Here is a 22,077-nt window from a genome sequence, read left to right as displayed (position 1 = left end):
CATTTTGCATTTACTATCCCTGCACTGAATCATGAAGGTCCTGATCAGAGATATGAATGGAAAGTACTCCCTCAAGGGATGGCTAACAGCCCAATTATGTGTCAAATTTATGTTAACAAAGTAATCCAGCCACTTAGAAATCAAAATCCTGAACTACAAATATTTCACTATATGGATGATGTATTATTAGCACACAAAGATAAAAACACATTGCTAGAAAGTTATGCCACACTTACAAACTTATTAAAAAATTATAATCTAGAGATAGCAATAGATAAAGTACAATTAAATTTTCCAATTAATTATTTAGGAGTTCTATTATCCTCAACCATGATCCGTCCACCAAAAATTCAAATACGAGTAGATCAACTCAAATCACTTAATGACTTTCAAAAGTTATTAGGAGAATTAAATTGGATAAGGCCTTATCTAGGTATTCCAACAGGAGAGTTGGGACCTTTATTTGATATCCTAAAAGGTCCATCAGATCCAAATTCACCCCGAATGTTAACGCCTGAAGCAAGAAAGGCATTAAAAATCATTGAAACATATATGGAAAATATGCATTTGGATAGAATTGATATAAGTTTGCCTTTATTATTTATTGTAGTACCAACAAAAAATATTCCTACAGGAGTATTTTGGCAAGAAGGTCCATTATTATGGATACATTTATCTTATTCTCCTAACACTATTCTTACTAGGTATCCTGAGGCTGTAGGACAATTAATACTCAAAGGAATAAAAGCAGCAAAGGGAGTGTTTGGAATTTCTCCCAATAAAATTATTACTCCATATACTATGAATCAAATTGATGAGTTAGCTAATGAGTTAAATACTTGGGCAATAATCATGTGCAAATCTAATGTTTCATTACCATCTAATCCTTTATTGTCTTTTTTTCCTGTAATTTTTCCAAAAATAACAAGAAAACCCCTATCATGAATGCTCCAAATATATTCACTTCTGGGTCAAATAATGGTACAGCAGCAATAGTTACACCTGATCAAACTTTTACATTTTTAGTACCCAAACAATCAGCTCAAAAGATAGAGCTTAATACAGTATTACAAGCTTTTATGATGTTTAAAGATTCGGTATTTAATTTATTTTCCAATAGTCAGTATATAGTTAATGCTATAGTATCCCTTGAAGATGCTGGTAGGATTTCCCCTTCCTCTACTGTTTTCTCTTTTCTTTCCACTATACAAAGTCTAATCTGGGACAGAAAGATCCGTTCTTTATAGGACATATCAGGGCACATACAGGATTGCCTGGAGCCCTTAGTTTGGGCAATGATTTAGCAGATAAAACTACACATGACATACATATTTTCTCTACACTAGAAGAAGCTATAAATTTTCATAAAAAGTTCCATGTCAATGCTAATACTTTACAAAAGCATTTTAAAATAACTAAGGAACAAGCTAGACAAATAATGAAACAATGTCAAAATTGTGTGACCTTTTTGCCACAAGTTAATCTTGGAGTCAATCCTAGAGGACTGATACCTAAGCATATTTGGCAGATGGATGTCACACACTTGCCAGAATTTGGAAAATTAAAATATTTGCATATTACAGTTGATACTACTTCTGGATTTTTGATGGGCTCGCTTCATGCCGGAGAAAAGACTAAAGATATTATAGCTCATTGCTTAGAAAATTTTGCCACTGTGGGCGTTCCAAAACACTTAAAAACAGATAATGCCCCGGTTATATTTCTACCTCTTTTAAACAATTTTGCTCATCATTTGGCATTACTCATATAACAGGAATCCCATACAATCCACAGGGACAAGGCATAGTTGAAAGAGCTCATCAAACTATTAAAATGTACTTATTAAAGCAAAAAGAAGGAATTGGGAAGGGGAATATAAATTTGGATTCATCAGGACTTAGTGCTGTGGAAAGGCATATGTGTCCAAAAAATGTACATAAGCCCAAGGTACTTTGGAAGGATATTCTAACAGGACAATGGAAAGGTCCTGACCCAGTAATTGTCTGGAGTTGGGAGTCTGTTTGTGTGTTTCCACAGGGAGAACAGCAGCTGATTTGGATTCCAGAGAGATTAACTAAAGCAATTTCTACAGACCAAAAAGAAGATGATTTGGCTCAAATCCATAACAACTGATATCCAAAACTCCAGTTTGGCTATTCTTACATCTGCGACAGAACCAGGATGCTTTTTTCAATATCTGTTTTATTATTACCCTTTCCCACATCATGAAGTTCTATTTTGTTTTTGGAGCTCATACAGACTTAGGTTAATGTTTTGCTGATCAGTTCTATTTTTTGACTATAGAGTTTTTAAACATTGCAGTGGAGATTTCACCTGTAAAAAGTTATAAGGCCTTGCTTCTTAAAAGAAGAAGTAAAGATCATTAAAGGAGATCTGTCGACAAGGATTCAGCACCGTGTCAAGAAAAGGGCCTAGATGGAGTGAATCCGCCATGACTTCAGCGCAAGCAGTAAGGCTGCAGCCCCCGAGCTGCCCGGCTCCCTGGGCCCCTTCTCCTTCCCCTCTCCGCCTCTCCGCTTTGCTTCTCCCCCACCGTGTCTCTCCTCCCACGCTCACTCCCTAAATCTAGATCTCAATTTCTTTCCCCCACCCCACCCGCTCTCTGGAGTGCCCAGTACCCGGCCCGCGTGGGCCCCGAGGCGCTGCCTCCCCTCCCCCAGCCCGCACCCCCTCCATGGGGGTCCCGAAGGCCACAGCTTGACCGCCGCCGCCGCTGCCGCTGCCGCTTCCCGCCAAGCACCTTAGAACAGACTCTTAACCTCGCGAGTGAGCTGCCGAGTATAATGGAACAGCTGATGAGTGACAATTTAAAATCTAAGTGATCCAACATGGCGGCGGACGCGGAGAGATCAAGTCTCTAACCCCTTCAGCTGCGCAGGCATAGGGAGAAGTAAACTGTCAAAATATTGTTCGCTCAGGACCACTAGGCACGGTTGAGCTGAAGTGGACCCCGGGCGAACGGTCTAGCCTTCTCAGAACACACCGAGCCCGAATTGGCTGCATTCTAGCTCCGGTTCGCCTGCTTCTTGTGACTCAGCACTAATGATCCTGCCGAAATAACTAGTCGGCCTGCCTGAACTCACAGAGGTAAAAGCCAACTGAGCACCATAGCCAGACCCAGGGAATCAGGAGTGACGCAGGACTAGCGTCGCAGAACTCCCAGCTATCGCTATCACCAGTGCTGACAACAGAGGTCCCTTGCACCAGCTACCAGGGGAGTTGCTACCTGAGGGCAAACAAATTTGCTGGGGGCCCTCAGCCCCAAGCCATACAAACTTAGGGTCTGAGGGAGGCAAACAGAAAGGGTGTGCCTAGGCACCCATAAAAACAGGGCTCCCAGGAGCAGCAGACCCGGCATTTAGCCAGTATTGTGGTGAGTGTCACAGGTGAGCGGGGCCTGGCTTGAGGAACCACAAGAGAAGGCCCTGGGCACTCAGGATTGGAGACCCGCACAGTCTGGGAAGAAGAGCTGAGGCACAGTGATTGGTTCCCACCTATCAAGAAGAGAAGCCTGGCCCAGTGGGCATAGCTCCACCTACTGGAAGAGAAGTTAATTGAGCTATATGACTGCATTGATTATTATTATTTTTTTAATGATTATTATTAGTATTTTTTAATTTATTTTAATTTTATTTTCACTTTTTGTTGTTGATGTAGTTGTTGTTCTTTAACTTTCTTATTAATGGTTTCAATTTTTTAAAATTCTTTTTATTTTATTAGTATTACTATTATATTTTTAAACTTTAATTTCCATTTTTTATTATCATAAAATTTTTTTTTTTGGTTTTAAATTTTTATTTTTTTGTTTTTTCTTTCTTTCTTTTCACTTTTTTTTCTTTAGTCTTCTCACTTCTTTTCAATTTTCTTATTCTCCCTTCCTTGAATTCTACCTGCCTACACTCATTCTCTTTAGTGACTTCTTCCCTCCCCTTCTAATATCTCTCCTCCCAAGCATCAAATAAATTTATAAGAGTAAACAGTAACTCAGCAGTCAAACAGAACAAGAAGTAACATGAGCATAAAAAAGCAAGGAAGAAAAGGAGTACAAACAATGAAGGACAGCCTAAATATTCAGGAGGACCTAGAGTCATCAGAAAAATGGCCATATAAGGAACTCAAGGAACACCTTAGACAGATGGAAAGGAACCTTAAAGATCACATTGAAAATGAATTACATAAACAGATAAAAGAAGAAGTTAAGCATCTTTATCAGGAGAGAGAGATTATTAAAAAAAATCAAACAATAATTCTAGAAATGAAGGAAACGATAAACCAAATTAAAAACTCAATCGAGAGTATCACTAACAGAGTGGAGCAAGTAGAAGCCAGAACGTCAGATAATGAAGACAAAATATATCATCTTGAAAAGAGTCTAGCCAACTCAGATAGGCTGGTAAAGAATCACGAGAAAAACATCCAAGAGATTTGGGATAGCATAAAAAGACCAAACTAACGAGTCATCGGGATAGAGGAAGACACAGAGATTCATACCAAGGGAATGAGTAACCTCCTGAATGAGATAATTACAGAAAACTTTCCAGAAATAAAAAAGGAAACAGATATACAAATTGTAGATGCATACAGGACACCGAGCACACAAAATCACAGTAGACCAACTCCAAGACACATTGTTATGAAGATATCCAATATACAGAACAAAGAGAAAATATTAAAAGCTACAAGAGAAAGGAGGCAGGTTACATTTAGGGGTAAACCAATTAGGTTAACAGCAGATTTTTCATCATAGATGCTGAAAGCGAGAAGATCCTGGAACAACGTATTTCAAACACTGAAAGACAATGGATGCCAACCAAGAATTCTGTATCCAGCAAAATTAAGCTTCAGGTATGACAACGAAATAAAAATCTTTCATGATAAACAAAAGCTAAAAGAATTTGTAGCCAGAAAACCAGCATTGCAAAGCATCTTGAGCAAAACACTACAAGAGGAAGAAATGAAAAACAATAACCAAAACCTTCAGTGGGAAGTGCCTCGGTAAAGAAAGAGGATGGGGGGAAAGCTAATCATGGAGAAACAAACTAAGGTAGAAAAAAAGAGAGATAAATAATCAAACATGGCAGGAAGTACAAACCATATATCAATAGTAACTCTAAACGTTAATGGCTTAAACTCTCCAATAAAGCGACATAGGCTGGTAACATGGGTTAAAAAAACAAATCCAACAATATGCTGCCTCCAGGAGACACATCTGATTGGAAAAGACATACACAGGCTCAAGGTAAAAGGTTGGGAAAAAATATACCATGCACACGGTCCTCGTAAGCAAGCAGGGGTGGCCATTCTCATATCGAATAAAATCGACTTCAAGACTAAGTTGATCAAAAGGGATAAGGAAGGACATAATATACTGTTAAAGGGAATCATTCACCAACAAGACATAACAATTATCAATATTTATGCACCAAATAATGGTGCTGCGACGTTCATAAAACAAACTCTCTTCAAGTTCCAGAATCAAATAGACCACAACACAATAATCATGGGTGACTTCAACACACCTCTCTCACCATTGGACAGATCCTCCAAACAAAAGTTGAATAAAGAAACCATTGACCTCAATATCACAATCAATAACCTAGACTTAACTGACATATATAGAATATATCAACCATCATCAAGTGGCTATACTTTTTTCTCAGCAGCACATGGATCCTTCTCAAAAATAGACCATATATTATGCCATAGGGCAACCCTCAGTAAATATAAAGGGGTGGAGATAATACCATGCATTTTATCAGATTATAATGGAATGAAACTGGAAGTCAATGATAAAAGAAGGAAGGAAAAATCCTACATCACATGGACAATGAACAATACGTTACTGAATGATCAATGGGTTACAGAAGACATAAAGGACGAAATCAAAAAATTCTTAGAGATAAATGAAAATACAGACACAACATATCAGAATCTATGGGACACAATGAAAGCAGTTTTAAGAGGGAAATTCATCGCCTGGAGATCATTCCTCAAAAAAAGGAAAAACCAACAAATAAATGAGCTCACACTTCATCTCAAAGCCCTAGAAAAGGAAGAGCAAAACAATAGCAAATGTAGCAGAAGGCAAGAAATAATTAAAATCAGAGCGGAAATCAACGAAATTGAAACAAAAGAAACTATTGAAAAAATTAACAAAACTAAAAGTTGGTTCTTCGAAAAAATAAATAAGATTGACAGTCCCTTAGCCATGCTAATGAAGAGAAGAAGAGAGAGAACCCAAATTACTAACATACGAGATGAAAAAGGCAATATCACAACAGATGCTACAGAAACACAGAAGACAATTAGAAATTATTTTGAAAACCTATATTCCAATAAAATAGAAGATAGTGAAGACATTGATAAATTTCTTAGGTCATATGATTTGCCCAGACTGAGCCAAGAGGATACACACAATTTAAACAGACCAATATCAATGGATGAAATAGAGGAAGCAATCAAAAGACTACCAACCAAGAAAAGCCCAGGACCGGATGGGTATACAGCAGAGTTTTACAAAACCTTTAAAGAAGAATTAATACCAATACTTTTCAAGTTATTTCAGGAAATAGAAAAAGAGGGAGCTCTACCAAATTCATTCTATGAGGCCAACATCACCCTGATTCTGAAACCAGACAAAGACACCTCAAAGAAAGAAAACTACAGACCAATATCTCTGATGAACCTAGATGCAAAAATCCTCAATAAAATTCTGGCGAATCGGATACAAAGGCACATCAAAAAAATTGTGCACCATGATCAAGTAGGATTCATCCCTGGGATGCAAGGATGGTTCAATATATGGAAATCAATAAATGTTATTCACCACATCAATAGACTTAAAAGATAAGAACCATATGATCATCTCGATAGATGCAGAAAAAGCTTTTGACAAAGTACAGCATCCCTTTATGTTCAAAACATTAGAAAAAATAGGGATAACAGGAACTTACCTTGACATTGTAAAAGCTATCTATGCTAAGCCCCAGGCTAGCATCATTTTGAATGAAGAAAAATTGAAGGCATTCCCTCTAAAATCTGTAACAAGACAGGGATGCCCCCATCACCACTTCTATTCAATATAGTTCTCGAAACTCTGGCCAGAGCAATTAGACAGATGAAAGAAATTAAAGGAATAAAAATAGGAAAAGAAGAACTTAAATTATCACTATTTGCAGATGACATGATTCTATACCTAGAAGACCCAAAAGGGTCTACAAAAAAACTCCTAGAACTAATAAATGAATTCAGCAAAGTGGCAGGATATAAAATCAACACACATAAATCAAAGGCATTTCTGTATATCAGCAACAAAACTTCTGAAATGGAGATGAGGAAAAACACTCCATTCACAATATCTTCAAAAAAAAAATAAAATACTTGGGAATCAACCTAACAAAAGAGGTGAAAGACCTATACAATGAAAACTATAGAACCCTAAAGAGAGAAATAGAAGAGTATCTTAGAATATGGAAAAATATACCTTGTTCATGGATAGGCAGAACTAACATTATCAAAATGGCGATATTACCAAAAGTTCTCTATAGGTTTAATGCAATGCCAATCAAAATCCCAATGGCATTTCTTGTAGAAATAGATAAAACAATCATGAAATTCATATGGAAAAATAAAAGACCCAGAATAGCAAAAATAATTCTAAGCAGGAAGTGTGAATCAGGAGATATAGCGATACCAGATTTCAAACTATATTACAGAGCAATAGTAATAAAAACAGCATGGTACTGGTACCAAAACAGGCGGGTGGACCAATGGTACAGAATAGAGGACACAGAGACTAATCCACAAAGCTACAACTATCTTATATTTGATAAAGGAGCTAAAAACATGCATTGGAGGAAGGATAGCATCTTCAACAAATGGTGTTGGGAAAACTGGAAATCCATATGCAACAAAATGAAACTGAATCCCCTCCTCTCGCCATGCACAAAAGTCAACTCAAAGTGGATCAAGAAACTAGATATCAAATCAGAGACTCTCCGTCTGATAGAAGAAAAAGTTGGCTCTGATCTACATATGGTGGGGTGAGGCTCCAAATTCCTTAATAGGACACCCATAGCACAAGAGTTAATAACAAGAATCAACAAATGGGACTTTCTTAAACTGAAAAGTTTTTTCTCAGCAAGAGAAACAATAAGACAGGTAAATAGGAGCCTACATCCTGGGAACAAATTTTTACTCCTCACACTTCAGATAGAGCCCTAATATCCAGAGTATACAAAGAACTCAAAAAATTAGACAATAAGAAAACAAATAACCCAATCAACAAATGGGCCAAGGACATGAATAAACACTTCACAGAGGAGGACATACAATCAATCAACCAGTACATGAAAAAATGCTCACCATCTCTAGCAGTCAAGGAAATGCAAATCAAAACCACCCTAAGATACCACCTCACCCCAGTAAGACTGGCAGCCATGATGAAGTCAAACAACAACAAGTGCTGGCGAGGATGTGGGGAAAAGGGTACACTTGTACGCTGCTGGTGGGACTGCAAACGGGTGCAGCCAACTTGGAAAGCAGTATGGAGATTCCTGGGAAAGCTGGGAATGGAACCATCATTTGACCCAGCTATTGCCCTTCTCGGACTATTCCTTGAAGACCTTAAAAGAGCGCACTACAGGGATACTGCCACATCGATGTTCATAGCAGCACAATTCACAATTGCTAGACTGTGGAATCAACCCAGATGCCCTTCAATAGATGAATGGATAAAAAAAATGTGGCATTTATACACCATGGAGTATTACGCAGCACTAAAAAATGACAGAATCACGGAATTTGCAGGGAAATGGATGGCCCTAGAGCAGATTATGCTTAGTGAAGCTAGCCAATCCCTAAAAATCAAATACCAAATGTCTTCTTTGATATAATGGGAGCAACTAAGAACAGAGCAGGGAGGAAGAGCAGGAAGAAAAGATTTACATTAAACAGAGACATGAGGTGGGAGGAAAGGGAGAGAAAAGGGAAATTGCATGGAAAAGGAGGGAGACCCTCATTGTTATACAAATTTACATATAAGAGGTTGTGAGGGGAATGGGATAACAAACATGGAGGGAAATGAATTACAGTAGATGGGATAGAGAGAGAAGATGGGAGGGGAGGGGAGGGGGGATAGTAGAGGATAGGAAAGGTAGCAGAATACAACAGTCACTAATATGGCAGTATGTAAAAATGTGGATGTGTAACTGAGGTGATTCTGCAATCTGTATTTGGGGTAAAAATGGGAGTTCATAACTCACTTGATTCTAATGTATGAAATATGATATGCCAAGAGCTTTGTAATGTTGTGAACAACCAATAATAAAAATAAATAAATAAATAAATGAAAAAAAAAAGTTATAAGGCCATTACTATTATGTTATGTGTTGTATGTATTGTGTTATATGTGCACACTTGTGTTTTATGTTGTATGTTTGTATGTACATATGTCCATATATCATATATGGTGAGCACTCATGAAAAAATGGATCCAAATTTTTTTTTATTCACGTGATTTAAATGGTTTAATTTAAATTGGGTAAACAACTGTTGAGGATTGTTTTAATATGTGAACAAAAAAGGAGGTTAACATATCTGTTTACTTTCACCTTTCCTTTTCATTATATTTAATAATTCTGTTCAAGACAATGTAAATTGTTAAGAAAATTGTTTTCTTTTAGTGCCTTCTGGAATGTTACATAATTTTTTCTTTAGCCATTATTGCCAGAATTCCTATCTTCATTACAGTGACAAAGATAAAACCAATCTACAGCTTCTGCAATAGCCATCACTGAACTGCTTGCAGAACTTGCCTGGACTATGTATCACTTGTATGCATTGTGAACTCACTTGAATGCATTGTGAACTATCTGTTGGTGCAGCAACTTGTGGTAGTGTTAGGGTATTTTTGCTAATGGTGTCATCGGTGGTACAATTTTTCCAAAAGGAGCTGTCAATTGGCTTGGTGTATCTTCCTCCCTTCTGCTTGTCATGGTCGTTCAGCTAAGATTTGGGGGGCCAACAGAGGTGAGGCAAAGAACCTCACCCCCTGCTGGTACAAAGACCTATCCACAGGTGTGGCTGTATGCTGGACCGGTAGTCAGTGACGGGTAAGATCCAATTGCAATGGTACCAACCTAAGACAGGAGGCTGACGCCTTGAGGTCAGCTCATCCGAAGACGGGTAAGGACCATATGTAGTATTGGACAACCTAAGGCAGGCACGGTCCCTAAGCCACATGCTTGTTGTTTAAACAGAGACGGGGAGATGTTGAGAGCCACAGCCAAAGGGGCCCCAGGAAACTTCCAGCTGCCAGCAAACTTCTAGCTGCCAACTGATTGGCTCCTCTGTGGTGATGCTCATTGGGCTGTTTCCCTGCCCTTTCAGACCACGGAGCTGCTCATTGGGGGACTTTTTTGGCTCTGCCCACGAGACCCAGCCAATCAGCCTCAAGAGCAGGAGGAGTCGGGGAGGTTGAGAGGCTTGTGGGAAGCCCGTGGTGACAGTTGGGCTCTGAAGGTTTTTCCTGAGGAGCTGTTTTTTTTTGGAATGTGTGGTTCTAAAAATAAAGTTCGTTTCTTTTGATAAGTGGCTCCTGAATTGTGCCCAGCCAGACTGTGGCATTCTTTCTGCTTGGTCTCCGGAAGTCTTGATTAGCGACTCCACAGCCACACTCTCCTCTCTCCTGTTGCATGGACCTCCTCCCTGGATGAGAGAGAGCCCACGCACCTGGAGAGAAGCCTATGTTCATGGCAGCATCAAAGTCCCAGAAAGGTGTCTGGAAAGAGGAAGTGTCAACATTTCTCCAAGATTCCAGAGTAGTGTGTTCTTGGACACTCAGATATGGCCACAGTTGGTGTACTAATGGTAGCAGGAGAGAGGCTCACCCACAGACTTCACCAAGTGAGTGAGATGCCCTAGGGCTTAGAGGACACTGGACAATGTGGGTCTAAGGCACCCAGTCTCAGGACTCAGAGATAAAAGCTCATGGCTGGGCAGTGGGCGCACACCACAGAACTCAGAGGACCCTGAGCAATGGTGGGTGACAGGAAATTAAGGACAGGACAATAGAAGACTGAGCAGTGCTAGATGAGGTGTGCTCATCCAGAGGACACAGAGGAGGCTGGGCACTTCTGGGTGATGGAAGTTCACCCAGAGGACAAAGAGGACACTGATGCATTTTTGGCTAGGGCTACACAGCACAGAACCCAGAGTAGACTGTGCAATTTCAACTGAATGGTGCTCCCCCACAGGACCCTGAGGAGACAGAGACCTAATGTGCAAGGGACACTTATCTTCAAGACCCAGAGAAATAGCACTGGAGGGCCAGGGGCACTCACCACCAAGATTCAGGGGAGAGAGTGAGCACAGGAGAACAAGGAGTGTTCAACATGAGGAGCCAGATGAGATTGAACAATGGTGGGAGAGGAGAGCTCACCCCGACTCAGAGCCCTGGGAAACTGATGAAGAGTAGCCTTCACCTCAAGTTCTAAGGAACCTCAGGGATGGTGGACAATGTTGTTTTTTTCACAGGTCAGAGGGAATCCTTCTCTATGAGGAGAAATTGTCCTTGGCCACACATCACATGGAGAAATTGTCCTTGGCCACACATCACATGGTCCTCTCCAGGAGAATTTCTTTTGATCCACAGTCCTAGACGGCTGCTTCTCTGGTGAAAAGAGTGTGACCAGTGAAATATCAGGGAAGATCCAGACCATATTTGGAAATTTGGTTTTCATGCATGGGTCCCACAGGGACCTTAGGAATACTGGCCACGTTAAATCATTCATAAGAGTCAGCCACTTAGCACAGGTGTGGTGATGGTGGACCATGATTGATTGAAGCAGGTCCTGTTGCAATTGAGATGCACTAACAGATATCTCGTGGTTTCAGGCATCAGTGAGAAGCCCCTCTGTACTGTAGCATCCAAAGGCCAAAACGAGACTGTGGGAAAGAGATGGTATGGACACTTCTCCAAGATTCCACCTTCATGTTCACAGTGAAACTCAGGTAAGGCCACATTAGGTGTATGAATCTTAGCAGGGAAGGGATTCTCCCACAAAGGTCACTAATGAACCAAGTGGCCTGGAGCTCAGAGGAGACTGAGCCCTGGTGGGTGAACAGCATTCACCCCAAATATCCAGAGGACATTGGGATCTGGGCAAGGGGTACTCACCCACAAGGCTCAGTGAACTCTGAGCAATGGTGAGTGTGGCAAGCTTAAAGAGGGACCCAAAGAAGAATATGCACTATCAGGTGAAGGGCACTCACCCACAAGGCCCCAAGGCCACTGAGAAATGGATGGCTAAGAGAACATTGCACAGGACCCAAAGAACACTGGGGACTATTAGGCAAGGGGCCCTCACTCACAAGACCCAGAGGAGACTGAACACTGCTGGGTGAGGGGTGTGCACCCACAGGACTCAGAGGATCCTGACCAATGGTGAGAGAGGGGATATCAGAGTTTGGCACAGAGAGAGAAGCCTGAGCACTGACTGGCAAAGGGCCCTCAGGCACAGGACCCAGAGGAGGCCGAGCAATGGTTGGTGGGAGGAGGTCTGGAAGAGAACACTGAGTGCTATTTGTTGATGGGACACTCATTCATATACCCAGAGAGACTGAGCTCTGCTCTCAGGACTCAAATCTCTCTCCACAGGACTCAAATCCTTGGAACTTTTTGGAACTATCACTCATCACGAGTTTTCAGTTACCCAAGTGATGGTGGGACACAGGTGTGTGCTCCCAGGTTGGAGGAAGTCCTCAGAAATGATGGGAAAGTGTCCTGGGTCTGATCTACAGGTCCTGGGATGTTGCTTGTCCAGTGAAACAAGAGTGCCCAGTGGCATGTCCAGGAAGATCCTGGGCATATTTGGATATTTGGCTTTCATCCAGTGTTCCCAGAGACCTCAGAAATCATGGGCACGTTAAATTATCCATAAGAACATAGCCATTGGAGCAAAGATGTGGTAATGGTGGACAAAGAGTGATCAAACCAGTCCTCAGTGCTGTTGGAATGGAGATCCACTAACAATTATCTTGAGGTTTCGGGAACTGGAGAGAAGCCTGTAGATATGACAGCGCCAAAGCCCAGCTAGTTGGTTGGAAAGAGGAAGTGTCAAAATTTTGCCAAAATTCCACAGTAGTGTGTTTTTTGACACTCATACATGGCGGGTGATGGGAGATAAAGGACTGGATCCAAAGAGACTGAGCAGTTCTAGGCAATGTGTGCTCATCCAGAGGTCCCAGAGGAGGCGGAAACTGCTGGGTGATGGGTGCTCACCCAGAGGACAAAGAGGATACGGAGACGCACTGATAATTGGGGCTACAAACTACAGAGCCCAGAGTAGACTCTGCACTGACAGCAGGATGTTGCTAACCTACAGGACCCTGAGTAGACAGAGACCTGATGTGTAAGGGACACTTACCTGCAAGACCTGGAGAAATAGCACTGGAGGGCCAGTAGTACTCACCACCAAGTTCAGGAAAGAGTGAGCACAGGAGAACAAGGGGTGATCAATAAGAGGACCCAGATGAGATTGAGCAATTCTGGGCAAGGGGGCCTCACCTACAGGACCAAAAAACCCTGAGCAATGGGTTTTTTTGGGTGTACAAACATGAAGTACAGGACAAAGAATGTACTGAGTGTTGTGAGGTTAGAAGCCGTCTCCTGGAGGACAATGAAGAGACAGGGGAATGTTTTGAGAGGAGAACATAGCACAGGTCCCAGAGAAGACTCAGGAGTATTAGGCGAGTAGGGCTACCCAGAAGAGCCAGAGGAGACTGAGCACGCCTAGGTGAGGTGCGTTCATGCACAGGACCTAGAGGAGACGGAGCAATGGTCGATGAGGGAAGATTCAGACTAAACTCAGAGAAGACTGACCTCTGTTGGGTGATGCGGCAGACCTTCACAGAACTCAGAGCAGATGAGCTCTGGTGGGAGAGGAGCATTCACCCACAGACTCAGAGCCCTGGGAAATGTAGGAGAGTAACCCTCACCTCAAGTTCTCAGGTACCTCAGTGATGCTGGACAGTGTTGCTTTTTCAGAGATTAGGAGGAAGTCTTCCTCCATGAGGAGATATTGTCCTTGGCCACAGGTCACATGGTCCTCTCGAGCAGAATTGCTGTTGATCCACAGTCCTAGACGGCTGCTTCTCTGGTGAAAAGAGTGAGCCCAGTGGCATGTCAGGGAAGATCCAGACCATATTTGGAAATTTGATTTTCATGCTCTGTTCCCCACAGGGACCTTAGGAATACTGGCCAGGTTTAAATTATTCATAAACGCTAGCCACTTGAGCACAGGTGTGGTAATGGTAGACCATGAATGCTTGAAGTAGGTCCTCAGTGCTAATGCAATTGAGATTCACTACCAGTTATCTTGTGGTTTCAGGAATTAGTTAGAAGCCCCTGTAAAATAGCACCAAAGGCCAAGTGAGGCATGAGTATGGACAGTTCTACAAGAGTCCACCATCGTGTTTGCTGTGAAAATCAGCTAAGGCCAAAGTTGGCCACTAAATAAACCACATGGCCTAGGGCTCAGAGGAGACTGAGCCCTGGTGGGTTAGACAACCCACCACAAATATCCAGAAGATATTGAGAACTTTTGGGCAAGGAGTACTCACCGAGAAGCTGAGGGGACCCTGAGCAATGGTGAGCTCACTGAGCTTAAAGAGAGGACCTACAAAATAATGAACTCTCTTAGGCAAAGAGCACTCACCAACAAGGCCCGAGGCCCCTGAGAAATAGTTGGCTAAGGGAATATCGCACAGGACCCAGAGAACACCGAGGACTGTTAGGTAAGGGGCCCTCACCCACAAGACCCAAAGGAGACTGAGCCCTGGTGGGTGATGGGCACTCACCCACAGGACTCAGAGGACCCTGAGAAATGGAGGGTGAGGGGAGACTAAGGACAGGATTCCAGAGAACTGAGTACTTTTAGGTCAGGGGTGCTCAGCCACAGATTCCAAGAGGAGTGAGGAGGGATTGGCTAGAGGAACACAGCACAAGACACAGAGAAGCCTGAGGACTGTTAGGGGAGGGGCGCTCACCCGCAGGACCCAGAGGAGACTGAGCACTGAGGGGAGGGGAATGCTAACCCAGAGAACCCAGAGGAGACTGAGGATCCTGGCTAGGGAAACACAGCAGAGGACAAGAGGAGACTGAGCACTGTTAGGTGAGGGGCGCTCACCCACAGTTCACAGAGCGGACCCAGGACTGCTTGGCAAAGGGCCTGAACCCAGGGGACACAGAGAAGCCTGGGAACTGCTGTGCAAGGGCCAGCGGCAAAACCCCAAAGGACACAGAGGGCCCAGGGGAGACTGAGCACTGCTGGGCATGTGGCAGTGCCCTGCAGGACCCAGGGTCAGAGCACCAGACAGAAAGGGGCTCTCACCCCCATGTTTCAGTGGCGATGGAGAAGTGGTGGGAAATGGGTGATCACCCAGAGGACCCAGAGGAGACTGAGCATGGCTGGGTGAGGTGCGCCCATACGCAGTACCCAGAGGAGCCTGAGCAATGGTGGGAGAGGGGAGGTAGAGGAGAGAACAGAGAGAGAAGACTGAGCACTGACTGGCGAGGGGCGCTCAGGCACAGGACCCAGAGGAGACCGAGCAATGGATGATGGGAGGAGATCTGGAAGAGGACACAGAGAACACTGAGCACTGGTTGTTGATGGGACACTCACCCATATACCCAAAGGAGACTGAGCTCTGCTGGGAGACAGGTGCTCATCCATAGGACTCAAAACATTGGAACCTTTTGGAGATTATCACTCATCACAACTTTTCAGTTACCCAAGTGACGGTGGGACTGTGGTGTGTGTTCTCAGGTTGGAGGAAGTCCTCTGTAATGATGGGAAATTGTCCTGGGTCTTGATCCACAGGTCCTGGAAGGATGCTTGTTTGATGAAACGAGAATGCCCAGTGGCATGTCCAAGAAGATCCTGAGCATCGTCAAATATTTGGTGTTCATCCAGTGTTCCCAGAGACCTCAGAAATCATGGGAATGTTAAATTATCTATAAGAACACAGCCACTTGAGCAAAATGTGCTAATGGTGGACAATGCATGATGGAACCAGGTCCTCGGTGCTGTTGGAATCAAGATCCACTAACAATTATCTTGTGGTTTTAGGCCCTGGAGAGAAGCCTGTGTGCATGGCAGCACCAAAGGCCCAGTGAGGTGGTTGGAAAGAAGAAATATCAACATTTTGCCAAAATTCTAAACTAGTGTGTTCTTGGAAACTCAGATATGGCAACAGTTGGTGTACTAATGGTAGCGGGAGAGAGGCTCACCCACAGACTTCACCAAATGAACCCATTGGCCTAGGGCTCAGAGGACACGGAGCAGTGTTGGGCTAAGGGTAGCCAGCCGCAGTAGTCAGAGGAGAAGCTAATGGCTGGGCAATGGGCGTGCACCACAGAACTCAGAGGACCCTGAGCAATGGTAGGTAATGCGAGATTCAGGACAACCCAACAAGAAAGAGCAGTGCTAGACGAGGTGTACTCATCTATAGGACCCAAGGGGGTGGGCACTGATGGGTGATGGGCTCTCACTCAGAAGACAAAAAGGATACTGAGGCATTTTTGGCTAGGGCTACATAGCACAGAACCCAGAGTAGACTGTGGACTGTCAGGTGCAGGGCGCTACCCCACAGGACCCAGAGGAAACGGAGACCTGATGTGCAAAGGACAATCACCTTCATGACCGGAGAGATAGCTCTGGAGGGCCAGGGGCACTCACCACCAAGATTCAGGTGAGAGTGAGCACAGAACAACAAGGGATGCTCAACATGAGGACCCAGATGAGATTGAGCAATGGTGGGCAAGGGGGCCTCACCCACAGGACCCAGAAAGACTCTGAGCAATGGTGAATGTATAAAAATAAAGGACAGGACCCAGAGCATACTGAGTTTTATGAGGAGAGTAGCCCTCTCCTGGAGGACACAGAAGAGACTGAGGAATGTTTTGTGAGGAAAACATATCACAGGTTCCAGGGGCAAGTAGCACTCCACAGAAGACCCAGAGGAGACTGAGCAAGGCTGAGAGAGGTACGTTCATGCGCAGGACGTAGAGGAGGCTGAGCAATGATTGTTGAGGGGAGATTCAGAGTGAACTCAGAGAAGACTGAGCCCTGTGTGGTGATGCGGCAGTCCTTCACAGAAGTCAGAGCAGATGAACCATGGTGGGAGAGGAGCGCTCATGCACAGACTCAGAGCCCTGGGAAACTGACGGAGAGTAGCCCTCACCTCAAGTTTTCAAGTACCTCAGGGATGGTGCACAATGTTGCTTTTTCACAGGTCAGAGGAAGTCCTCTCTGATGAAAAGAAATTGTCCTTGGCCACAGGTCACCTGATCCTCTCGAGCAGAATTGTTTTTGATCCATAGTCCTAGATGGCTGCTTCTCTGGTGAAAAGAGTGAGCCCAGTGGCATGTCAGGGAAGATCCAGACCATATTTGGAAAGTTGGTTTTCATGCTCTGGTCCCCACAGGGACCTTAGGAATACTGGCCAGGTTAAATCATTCATAAGAGGTCAGCCACTTGAGCACAGGTGTGGTAACGGTGGACCACGAGTGATTGAAGCAGGTCCTCAGCGCTGTTGCACGCTGTTAGGTGCACTAACAGATACTTTGTGGTTTCAGGAATCGGAGAGAAGCCCCTCTGTACAGTAGCACCAATGGCCAAGCAAGGTTGTGGGAAAGAGACAGTATAACAATTCTCCAATATTTCACCTTTATGTTCGCAGTGAAACTCAGGTGAGGCCACAGTTGGCCTATGAATCTCATCAGGGAAGGGATGTTACCCAAAAGGTCACTAAATGAACCAAGAGGCCAAGAGCTCAGGGGAGACTGAGCCCTGGTGGTTAAAATGCGCCTACCCCAAACATCCAGAAGACATTGAGAATTCGTGCAAGGGGCGCTCACCCACAAGGCTCAGAGGATGCTGAGCAGAGGTGAGTGCGGTGAGCTTAAAGAGAGCACCCACAGAAGAATAAGCACTCTTAGGCGAAGGGCAGTCACCCACAAGACCCAGAGGAGACTGAGCACGGCTGGGTGAGGGGCACTCAGCTACAGGACTCAGAGGGCCCTGAACAATGGTGGGTGAGGGGAGATTAAGACAGGATTTAGAGAGGTCTGAGTACTTTCAGGCGAGAGGTGCTTCGACACAAATTCCAAGAAGACTGAGGAAGGATGGGCTAGGGGACCACAGCACAGGACACTTGGGAGACTGAGGACTGTTAGGTGAGGGGTGCTCAATCACAAGAGCCAGAGGATACTGAGCATTTATGGGCTGGGAATGCTAACCCAGAGAACCCAGAGGGGCCTGAGGAGCCTTGGCTAGGGGAACATGACAGAGGACAAGGGGAGACTGAGTACTGTTAAGTGAGGAGCACTCACCCACAGATCGCAGAGCAGAACAAGAACTTTTCTTTTTTTTGAGCTGTCAAGAGCACTTTATTCATTGGAAACTTGGCAACAGACCCCTCAGGGAGCTGCATGCCCCTAAGCCCTGGCCCCTTCTGATTGGACCCTAGTGAAATGTGCACAGTTGCTCTCCCTAATGTCAGGGAGAGACAAAGAGGAATGCCATTTTTCTATGTAAAGTGAGGAATAAAAGGGGAATGAGTAGAAATCTGGTTATCCCTCCTGAGGCTCCCTGTGGAGCTGGGGTGCCCGAGGTTACATGGTCCCCAGATCAGGTGCAGATGCACACCCCTCCCAGAGGTAAACTGATCCCAGCTTTTGTATCGGGTTGGGAGAGAGCCTCTTCCGATCATGACAGGCAGAAGTGGCTCTAAGGGCACCTGAGAGATTCCACCCCCAAACCTACCAGGGCACAGGGGCTCTGGATGAACACAAAAGTTCAAGATCATTCCAAGGCCCCTGAGTTGCCAAAATATCCAAGTGACACTGATGTTTTGTGCTACAGAAGCTGGGGGAAAAGTGGGAAGGAGGCAGGGGAGTACCTATAAATCTCCAACTGGAAAACCAGAAGAAGCAGAGACAGGTAGCCCCAGAGGCTGGTATGTGGGTGCGCCTGGGCAGGTTGGAGGAGAACCCACAGCACACAGTCTCAGAACCTTTGCATAGTGACATACTCACCACCCTCAGCATCAAAGGAACCCAACTGGGTACAGAGAAGCTATGTTGCCCTGCCCCCCAGATCAAAGACTTCCAGAGTGTCCCATCTCCATGTTCTGGATGTATAGCTTCAGGCTTAGCAGGACAACCAAAGGGCAGAGGATTTCAGGCCAGGACCCAGCAGTGAGGTGTTAATTCTGTCCCAGAGCAGGTGCCTGTGTGGAGCGTGGAGAGTAGACAGGCAGGGAGGGAGTCTTCAGAGGTAGACATTGAGGGTCTTCAGGATACCCCGGCGGCAAAGTGGGCAGTTGCGGTGGTAGACAGGGTGGCGCATCAGGATTTCAGTGCAGGCCTGGCACAAGCACAGGTGCCTGCAGGGCAGAAGCAGCACAGTCTTTCTCTGGTCCTGGCAGATGACACACTTCTTCCGCTCCTCTTGCTCCTTTAGCAACTTCCACGGGTCTTGCTCAGCTGAAGACTCTTCCTCATTGAGCCTCTCCCGGCCCCGGGCAGGTGCCACTCTTATGGTACTGACCTCCTCCTCTTCTGCCTCTGATCTGGGCCCTGCTTCAGAAAGAGTGTCCTGTTCCTGGGTCCTGGTTGAGAATACCCTTCTAGGGCCACCCTGAGGGGCCCCTGGTGCCCCTCCCCGGTATGGCCAGCTTGCCAACCTTAGGCTGCGGCTCCACACTTGGCGCCAGGCCTCCAAGCCCAGGGCTAGGCGAGTCAGCCTCACAACCTCCTCTCGCAGTCGACGGTAGGATGGCCGGGTATGAAGCTGACTGAGTGCTCTGGTGGCCAGTCTCAGGGTGAAGTCTGGGTGCAACACAGTCACCGTCACTGCCAGCACACAAGCCAGTAACAGTAGGCCAGTGAGATTGACAAGTACAAAGCTGGCCAGGAGTTGGGCAGCTGAGGCCAGCAGTTCCAATACTAGTTGGCAGAGGGTCCAAAGGAGGATGGCCATGGCCACAGCACTGCTGGAAATATGGGCCAGGAAGGCAGCCACTACCTCCATCATCCTCCACAGAGGGCCCGTAACTGTATCCCAGAGGGCCAGCACTAGGGAGAAGAGGTTCTGAGTGCCAATGAGGTAGATGTTGACCAGGCTGTTGATCACATAGGCCACCAGGCCCATAGCAATAGTACAGATGTCACAGGCCTGGCGCAGCAAAGAATGGCCATTGGAGACCACATTGAGGATACCCCTGTGCAGTATTTCCCAGCTCCATAGTTTCCCATGAGATGCCAGGTGCCCCAGGAGCTTCAGGCTCTTAAGGCCAGAGCAGCAGCTATACAGCAGAGTACACAAGGCCTGCAAGCCCCCAAAGGTGAAAGGAACCAAGGCTTCCATCAAGGCCAGCAGTGAAAACAGGACACCTCGGCCCAAGTGCAGAAGACTAGGCAGTACCGTGTGCGGCAGGTTGTAGATGAAGGCCAGGAGCCAGGCCAGGGAAGCCAGGAGGGAGGATGCCAGCAAGAAGTTGAGATCCAACACCAAGGTCAGCATGTCCAGCACCAGGCCCGCCAAATTCACTACCAGATACACAGCCTCCATGATAGGGATATGGAGGTCAGTCCAAAAGAAAGGCTGGCTCCTCAGTTGAGGGTGCTGTCAAAGTTGTCAATATTTTGGGTGATCAGGAATGAATTTGGAAGGGAAGTGAACAGTCTCCAACTCAGGGGAACGAAGATCTAAGGAAAAAGTGGGCTAGAGAGAAGGGGGTCTTAATAGAGGGAAAGGGGGTCAGATGCTGCTCCAGGAGTCCCGGTTTTGAAGGAGGGCTGGTTGGGAGGGAAGAAGCCAAACATCTCTGAAGTGAAGGTGAGGACAGTCTGGAGGAGAGACCTCGGCTTTGGAGGCCTGGTGTGGCGTACCACCACCTGGCAGTGGGTCAGACAGGGAGGAGACAGGGAAACAATGGGATGGGATGGGGTTGGGCCTGGCCATGGGGGCGGCGCTGGCTGGGCGCCCTCTAGTGGTCCAGCTACGCAGGTGCCCTTGTCCCCACCCGGCCCCCGTCCTCCTGCTCGCAGCGCTGGACGCCCAAAGAGGGAATGGGAGAGGGAGCCAGCCTCAGCAAACCCCCAGCGCGGCCTCTACTTCGCTGGGCGCAGCCATCTTGTGTCCAGAACTTCTTGACAAAGGGCACGCGCCCAGGGGACACAGAGAAACCTCAGCACTGCTGGGTCAGCAGTAAAACTCCAAAGGGCACACACAGGTCCCTGGGGAGACAGAGCACTTCTGGGTGAGGGATGCTCACCCACAGGACTCAGAGGAGACTGAGCAATAGAACACTGAGCACTGCTAGGTGAGGGGCGCTCAGGCACAGGACCCAGAGGAGACTGAGCAAAGGATGGTGGGAGGAGATCTGGAAGAGGACACAGAGAACACTGAGCACTGGTTGTTGATGGGACACTCATCTGTATACCCAGAGGGGACTGAGCTCTGCTGGGAGAGGGGCGCTCACCCATAGGACTCAAACCCTTGGAACCTTTTAGAGACTATCACTCACCTCAAGTTTTCAGTTACCCAAGTGATGGTGGGACAGTGGTATGTGTTCCAGGTTGGAGGGTGTCCCCCGTAATGATGAGAAATTGTCCTGGGCCTGATTCCCAGGTCCTGAAGGTTCCTTGTCCAGTGAAACCAGAGTTCCATATGGCTTGTCCAGGAAGATCCTGAGCATCGTTGGATATTTGGTTTTCATCCAGAGTTCCCAGAGACCTCAGAAATCATGGGCATGTTAAATTATCCATAATAACACAGCCACTTGAGTTAAGGTGTGCTAATGGTGGATAATGCGTGATGGACCCAGGTCCTGGGTGCTGTTGAAATGGACATCCACTAACAATTATCTTGTGGTTTTATGTCCTGCAGAGAAGCCTGTGTGTATGGCAGCACCAAAGTCCTAGCAAGGTGGTTGGAAAGAGGAAGTGTCAACATTTTGCCAAGATTCCACAGTAGTGTATTCTTGGAG

The 22,077-nt window shown here is 45.5% G+C and overlaps 1 protein-coding gene across 1 annotated transcript; it reads right to left on the bottom strand.

The window, feature by feature from the left end:
• Window positions 1-19,355: 19,355 nt before the first annotated feature.
• Window positions 19,356-20,657, bottom strand: LOC113184175 (E3 ubiquitin-protein ligase RNF26-like). The gene has a single exon (XM_026390784.2). The coding sequence runs from the start codon at window positions 20,655-20,657 to the stop codon at window positions 19,356-19,358; it is 1,302 nt and encodes a 433-aa protein (XP_026246569.2).
• Between the last annotated feature and the right edge of the window lie 1,420 nt (window positions 20,658-22,077).

Source organism: Urocitellus parryii, chromosome 7, assembly GCF_045843805.1.
Source record: "Urocitellus parryii isolate mUroPar1 chromosome 7, mUroPar1.hap1, whole genome shotgun sequence".
NCBI lineage: Eukaryota > Metazoa > Chordata > Mammalia > Rodentia > Sciuridae > Urocitellus > Urocitellus parryii.
This window is presented reverse-complemented; position numbering and strand designations above follow the sequence as displayed.